General features: G+C 44.2%; 1 protein-coding gene across 1 annotated transcript in view; it reads right to left on the bottom strand.

Annotated features, from left to right (window-relative positions):
• adgra2 (adhesion G protein-coupled receptor A2) overlaps positions 1-7,974 on the bottom strand; it is a 47,910-nt gene extending 39,936 nt beyond the window's left edge. The window contains exon 1 of the mRNA XM_014012117.1: positions 6,975-7,974. Within this exon, the coding sequence (XP_013867571.1) occupies positions 6,975-7,228 (254 nt within the window). The 5' untranslated portion in view covers positions 7,229-7,974. The remainder of the gene's footprint in view (positions 1-6,974) is intronic.
• Between the last annotated feature and the right edge of the window lie 132 nt (positions 7,975-8,106).

Raw genomic sequence — 8,106 nt, 5'->3', positions numbered from 1 at the left:
CACACACACACACACACGCACGCACGCACGCACGCACACACACACACACACACACACACACACACAGTAAAATTGAGGACAAGATAACTGACTAATGTCATGGCAATCAGCTGCTGATACCTCAAATATAACAGAAAAAAAACATCTTAACAGAATATTTGTGAGGCCACTGGATACTTTGGAGCTTTACGAGGGAAAAACTGACGATTACAGTAGTTTCAACTACAGAGAATCTGATTCTAGCAGCAAATATCAGGAGTGTCACTGTAAAAAAAAAATCCAACTTCGTTTTTTTGGCATGAAGAACAATTTTCAGTTGAAAAAACTTGAACAACTAAGTCTGACATATTGGGCACAATAATTTAAGTCGGTCCAAAAACCCAAAGCAGTTGTAATCTTAAACTTTATTTTGTGAGTTGTCAGTACTTATATCTCTAAGTTGTAGGTCTTTGCAACAGATGAAAGTGCTGCTAACTTACATTCTTTTGTTTTGAAATGCGGGAAAGACAACTTTGGGAGTTGACTTTTGAGTTCAAGGCATAGTGAACTAGTCTCGCAAAGATAACTTTTGTTCTTATACTTCTTGTTTGTATTTATCCAGTCCAAACTTTTAGTGTTAATGTTTGAAAGAATGAGCAGAAATTCAATTTGAAAGTGTTTCCCTCTTCCTGCTTCTTCCTCAGCTTAGATGTCAGAGTTCTGGCTCCGCCTCTTTGTTGCTGAAATGGATAATTTTCTGAAAACTCACCTCTGAAAAACACAAACACTTAAATCTGTGATTCATGAGCCATTTTTAGTTGTGTTCTGTTGTCACATTCTGGCTTGATTTGGCATCAGTGTTAACTTTTGGTTACTGTTAGCTGACACCATGAGTGAGAGGTCTGTGTCACAGACATATAGAGGGAAAATGGCCAGGACAGACAAGTGTCACCCAGTACCAATCCAGATGGTTGAGTAAGGTGTTGTCTATATTGGCACATGGCCATGCCAATGTAGTCAACAGCAGCAGATAACTCTCTACTAAACATTCTTCCTGCAAAAAAGAAATTGATGCAATGATAAAATTTAATTTACTGCGACTCACGGTGAAGTTCACAGTATTCAGGATTTATAGTTGTTAAAATTTATAATAACTGGAGCAAGAGAAACATTCATAGTTTGTACAACTTGAATTTTAAAGTCACTGCTACTTTCATGTGCAGTAGAAGACTCAGCATACAAAGTTCTGGCAACCTAAAACTTTAAGTTTCTACAACTTTTGGTTGAGTTACAAAAACATGGAAATCAAAGTTTGGCAAACTCAAAAGCAAAACTTAAATAGTTGAGTTGAAGTCCAAAACATAAAAATGCCCTGAATTTGTTGCCTCACAATTTTGAGTTCTGCCAACTTTTCTTTTTTTACAGTGTGGAAGATGACCTCAGATGCTGCTAAAGCTTTTTTTAATTGACATAAAGTTAAAGTGAGACCCTCAGCTTCATTTGTGGAAAGCTATCCATTGATCAGAAGGGGGAAGTTTGTGTTTTATCTTGTTGAACTGTTAGTGAGAGGTCCTTCTGGGCTGTTTAGCAGAGTGAATGTATGCTGAAGGATATCATTAAACTTTAAGCAGCCTTTGTGAGTTGTTCATGTAGTCTTTGCACTTCACCGAAGGTGTTATTTTTTTCTATTGAGAAGTAAATGACTCATTTCTGGTTTAGTGTCAGATTATTTTGGGATTTTTAATCACCTAGTCCACTAAAGTTGGAAAATCCTGTAATTGCCTGTATTATCATTATTTTGGGGCTTTTAAAATTTTATTTGAACCATTTTTCCCCATGGAGGTCAGTAATAATAGACTATCATGAGGTTTGTGGCAACTGGAACCTGTAGGCAGACTTGAGATGTAAAGGACAATAAAACTTTTATTAATAAACAAATCAAAATCCAGTGAAGCAGCAAAATTACAACACGAGAAAAATGACAAGAAACACAGGGACTGGGGTCAGGAGAACAGGTAAGAAGAGTAATTCACAACTGAAAACAATGAGGAAAGAGTCTGATGAGATGACAACATTTCTGTCTAACTGGGAGAAAACACTGAAGAACTGACTGAGGGAGGAAACGACATATAGCACAGGGGGAAAGAATGAACTGTTAAAATACAATCAAAAACAAGAAACACAGATATCTGACAAATAAAACATGCAACTTCAATTATTAATAAAACAAGAATAAAAACAAGTTTGAATGTATCCACCCAGCATCAAAATTATACGTACACATTCAAATACGTCCATAATTTTATCTAAAACTGGTGCAGCGTTCTTTAACTAGTAAAAAGCCATGATTTCTTTTTACATTTGTCAGTGATCAGAATTGACTGCAGCTTCTAGTTTCTCCACACCAAGCTAAAAATAATTTGTTTGACAGTCCATATTTGATTAATGCTTATCTGTCCCCCTTAGAATAAAGGATATTGTTTAAGATTAACCCAGGAAGGATCAAAGCCAACAGAAACTCCTGAAGTGAATAAATGTCTTCACGGAGAAACATTTTATAAGACAAAACAAAAAGTCAGCTCCTTGGCCACAGTGAATAAAAAGAGTCAAGGTTGGGGTAGCGATGGTGGCATCACGCTATGGGGCCGATTCAAAAACCAGTGGTACAGATCTTTAATTTACGCACCTGATTCTAGTTTTTAAAACTTATTAAAGTTGCATGTTAGTCATTCCACACCAGAAAAAGAGTGGTTCAGGCAAAACATGTAAAGCCCAAATTTAACATGACCATTGTGTCAATGAGTACATGTACACATCTGACTGTGTCTTATAGCAAAACCTTTTTAAACTACCAGTAATATCATGTTGTTGTATTTTACAGCCTAAGCTGCTTCAAACCAGTCTTCCTAACTCAAAGTATAGTTGTACAATGGTGTTTTTGAATGTTATTATTTGAAATAGATACTGCCTTCTTCAGAAATCTCATTAATGGGGTTTTGAAATACAGTAAATACCTCAAGACGGACTATTTTAAAGAATAGACAGCAGAAACACACATATATAGAGCAGAAGCCACAGGCATTCCCACTATAGGCACCCATTATCTCCATGGGTATCCATGTGTTGTGGACCCAGAGCAGGAACTCTAAGCGCCTCTGTGGTCAGACACGGGGAGAGGGAAGTTAGCGCTGGCAAGGAAAAGTCCGAGTCAGACATTTTTTGGAGAAAGATAAGAAGAGAGCGGCGAGAAAGGAAAAAACTAAAATAACACAAAGCCACTCTGGGGGGGTGATATTACTGACAACACATGGAGGATTTTGCCAAGTTTTGAAAATACTGCAGCCTTTCAATCAACGAGACGAAGTGAAAAGTGAAAAGATGCATTCATCAGTTAAAATGGTCGGGGGGGTCTGCAGTAACGGTCCCACCGAGGCCGTGCTACCTCGACCCCACGGAGCACAATAAAATCCGGGGCATGTGTGGCACTGGCAGGTGCTGCAGCCGTGGTCTCGGGCTTCAAGTATCCCGTGTCGGGCCTTTGTTTGCCCTTTTTGATTTATTGCTGACCGCTGCTCCATCAAACATGTGCAGAGGAGAGCCCGCTCCCCGTTTCACTCAGCACCTTTGCACACATAAATAAACTGTAGCGCTGCAGGAATGCCCGGGCTCCAGCGTTCTGCCTACTATAGGAATTCTCCCCGCCCGATAAGACGATGGTTTGGGACATTTTGTCAACATCCTCCCGTCTCAACGCATTCGAATCAGGAACTGAGCACAAACCACCAACACAGCTGCTGGCCCTTTAGGACATGTCCACACATGAGTCGAGTCAACACAACTCCATCCACAATAAAAGGGGAAAAAATTGATTTTTCTCCAAACCAATATTAGGTCCTCCCTTATACTTTGTGTCCTCTGGTTTTCCTCTCACAGTAAAAAATAATAATAATTAAGGACGTAGTATTCCTTGAAGAAATGCAAAACTGTCTGATCTCTTGCTACTGTAACTTCCTGTCTGCTGTAGCTCTGAGTCTGTTATCAAATTGATAAATGTTTGAAAATCCAGCCTCCTCAGCAGCTGAAATGCTGGCTGCAGCGCTTTCTTTAGAACCATTAATGATACAAGTATTGTTGTCCTGCTGGGATATTTTTGTCTCAAAGTGAGGGGCTGGAGTCCATCAACACTGACATTCATTCAAGAATCATCTGCAGCTGTCTGAAGTGAAGGGTGTGTGGGGGAATCAAGGCCACGGGGCATGCTGCCGCACCCCCTGCACCCCAAAAGCATCTGTGCCCGCTCATTAAGGTTGGCACACACCAGCCGTCACTGACAATGATGATGACAACAGAATATGCCGAGGGGAGGAGTATGGTTTCGACTCTGGTAAAAACCACAAGCTACGACGCACGAGCACATTCACACAGAAACTGCCACTGTACGTTCTCTTCATTTGTCTGTTCCCCATTAAAAACATTCAAACAGACACAGCTGCTACCACACAGCGCTGAGAGGTCCCCTCCGTGCAGCCGGGGGTGTGTGAGAAACGTATTGATCTCCAAGCGCAGCGCTTTGCTTTTCCGTGAGATGCATGCGTTTCGGCTTACACTCGTCAAAAGATTAATAATATAAATGCTACAAAGGATGTGGAGCGTTGCTTTGGAAGGGAAACTATGTTGCTGCGAGAGAGGCGCCTTGCCTCCTCCTCCTCGCTCCCTTCACCCCAGTGTTGAGGATCTGTTAGTCAGAGGCTGGGGAGTTTTCAGTCTCCAGGGGCACATCCCTCTGAACCGCCTGCCAAGCTTAAAGCCCCCCTCGCTCTTTCTCCACCCCCCCCCTCCCAATTTGGTTTCCTTTTCCCGCTTCTTCTCCTCCTCCCTGTCACGTTGAACTTTCTCCTTCACTTTGACCTCTTATCAACCTCTGTCCTCCGTCCCTGTTCTCGCCGCCAAAGCGTTTCACTCTCACGCTGCTATCTGCTCTCCCCTCTGAGTACCCTTCCGCTCCTCCTCTGCCCGATCCGGCGATCCAGCTCCTTTGCAGCCGTGCATAATTAGGGCCTAAACGCGGCCTGTGCAGGCTCACATCTGGAAGAGGTTTGGACATGGCAGTTTCCTACCAAGTCGACTAAATATTTAGGTTGAGAGTTACTGCGTGTGGATGAACTCATGATACAGGGGGGGTGGGAAGAGGGAGAGAAACGGGAGAGCCGGAATTTAAGGGGAAAGTGGGGTGGACAAATACAAGTCATGGATGAAAGCTGAAAAAAAAGATTCGTGTGTTAGTTTTGGAAATGGAAAACTGGCGAGTGAAGTCAAAGTGAAGCTCGGGCCCTGGTGAGCAGGAGGTGATAATACTGGAGTCGCTTGAATAACAAGTGACCAACTAATAGTTTTAACAAACAGTTCCCCATTGGGATTTCCCATGATGCTGAGGGGCCTCAGCTGGAATGTTCACAGGGGTCCAGCTGTTGTGCATTACGCTAAGCAGTCGGCCCCGGAAGCCCAGGACCCGGTGTCCTCCAGCCTTCGCCTGTTCAGCGTGAAGCAGAGCGTTCCTCCGCGCAGCCCCAGGATGGAGGCCGGCTCCTTGAAGCGGGCACCGAGAGAAAGACAGAGCACCCTTCTGCCGCACCTGGAATGGGATCCCGTTTTTTTCTTTCTCCGAGCAGACTGAAGAATGTTAGGAATAACAAGAATATCAACACAACGTCCCACATTCCACATCTGGAGCTAATGTCACGAGCAACGCTGTGAACACAGGCGCACGGCGAACCCTTCGAATGCTAAAGGAAAAACAAACTTTTTCAGATAAGCAAAGTTCTCAGGGAAGGTAGCAAAAACAAAAAAAGTTGGCCAGGAGAGTTTGTTTGCGCCTCATAAACGTGTCACAGAAGGTCAAACAGCTGCACAAAAACAACTCAACCAAAATGAGTAGGAGCGGGAACGGAAGATTATCTTCAATCACCTCAACCGCTGCCACCAAAAGCCACTTTGTCCTCCAGCTTCCAGAAATGTGTTCCCCAGATGTTTATTAGGCAACAAACACAAGGGCCTATAAATGCACCGCTGGCTGGCTGGCTGATGCTCTCCTGAGGCACAAATCCCCCTGACTTTACCTCATGCGCTGGTTGCACCAATTTACTCTTTTTTTCCCCCCTTCTTTTTCCATTGTGGCCCATGTGCATCTCACCCTTTTCCCCCCCACAGTGTCTGAGTACAGAAACTTATTGTGGGAATGAGCAACATCTTAAGAAAGCGCCTGAGCAGCTGTGAGGAAAGTGCTGCATCGCAACAGAATAAAACACCACCTCCCCCCAGAAAAATGTGTCACTAATAGATCAGCGATCCGTCCTGTGTGACTGTGTGTTTTGGCCCACGACGAGGCTCTTTCAAGGCCGCTCCAAACAGACCACACAAAATAAGTTCCTTAATAATTAAAAAATATCAAACTAAACAGTGCAGCCTTACTCATGGATGTTTTTTTTTCTTTTTCTCATTGAAACTTCCTCACCAGGAGGAGACAGGGGAAGAGACAGGGTGTTGCATGTGTTTGAAGAGGGAGCCAGCCCAGCAGTTGGGAGAAGAGTCTGATATAAAACACTCTGAATGTGTTTCTGTTTATTCGAACTCTGCGAGGCCGAGTCAGCTGGACCATGTGCAGCATGCAGGGGTTGGAGGGTGAGGGAGTGAGCTACAGAGCATCTGGCTGTGTCAGAGGAGGCAGGTTCTGATGGTGAACACTCAGCTTTTTAATGCTTTGCAGAGGAGAAACCCTTGTTTCTTCACGAGGAGGTAGAGCTGATCAAAATGTCAACTTCTGACCAAACAAGTGATGTTGCTGCTGCAGGGAACTCTGACAGCATGGGCAGGAGGGCGCTCAGATTTTGTCAACATGTCAAATATGAAACTAAAAATGAATCACCCAATTAAACAGTGCATTTATTTGCTCCAATTAAAACATGAAGCACAGGTAGGATATTAAAGGTCCAACTCACAGAGTAACGGTCCTGTTGGGGAACAAGCTGGCATCCGGAAGCTCGAGCAGCTCCTCTTTGCTGCAGCTGATCTTCTTCCCCACCGCCTGGACGCCGTGCGCCTTGGGGCGCTCCTCGGAGCAGCTGCAGCCGCTGGTGGAGACGAGGAGGCCCGGGCAGGCCCGGGACGGCGTGGTTTGGGAGGCGGACAGCAGGAGCAGCATCAGCACCAGACGCCCCGGCGGCAGAGGGATGCCAACGCCGGGCGCAAACATCGTCCTTTCGCCTGCGTTTTCACCTTAGCTGCGCCTTCCGCCTCCAGTCATCCCATATCTTCACCATGAAGCTCTCTGCGGTGGTGTGAAGAGGGCAGAACCACAGTAACGACTAAAAACACTCACGGGTTTTGAATGAATAAAGTTGGAAACCCCTCCGGGTCAACTAGTGAGCGCCCATCATCCGGTCGTTTCACTAACGTGTCCAAAAGGTCCCGTTATGTCACGGCAGCCAGAGCGCACAACCTTTCTCAGTCCAAAAGATAAATAAATCCCAAAGGTGTGAGTCCATCAGATGGTTTGGAACCGCTACGACAAGGACAGAGATCAGGGTCTCAAAAAAGTGTCTGAATAACCTGAAGAGGTTTACATTTCTCTTTGGATTCCTGGGAGTGTCCAAATCACCGTTATCTCGCTCCTCCGAAAGTCAGTCCAGATCCACGACTCGCTCACATCCAGAATCAAAAAATATGAATCTACTCTGCAACTTTTCTTAGTGTTTTTGCTGCTTTTAAAAAGTTTTTTCCTTTTTTTTCCCCCGGTCCCGGAGCTCTCCGCGCTTTCACGCACAGCTTGAATTCAATTTGAACATTTTTTAAAAAGCACTAAATCAGACAAGAAGCAGCTTGATTTTGATCCTTTCTAGTATACTTTGCTTCCCCATTTTAAATAATAATTAAAAAAAAAACCTAAGTGGAGTTTTGCCTGCTTGCCTCTTTTCACACTCCAAAACTCACTCAGACTAAAACTTACCCAAGTGCGCCCGTTCCGTCTGCGCTGCGCTCTGGCTCCGCGCGGTCCTAGTGCGTCTTCATTTCCCACGTGAACCACCTGACACCCAAATAGGAAAGATATATTATACATACATACATACATAT

Source organism: Austrofundulus limnaeus, unplaced genomic scaffold, assembly GCF_001266775.1.
Source record: "Austrofundulus limnaeus strain Quisiro unplaced genomic scaffold, Austrofundulus_limnaeus-1.0 Scaffold88, whole genome shotgun sequence".
NCBI classification, from domain to species: domain Eukaryota; kingdom Metazoa; phylum Chordata; class Actinopteri; order Cyprinodontiformes; family Rivulidae; genus Austrofundulus; species Austrofundulus limnaeus.
The sequence above is the reverse complement of the archived record's forward strand: the minus strand, read 5'-3'. Positions and strand labels throughout refer to the sequence as shown.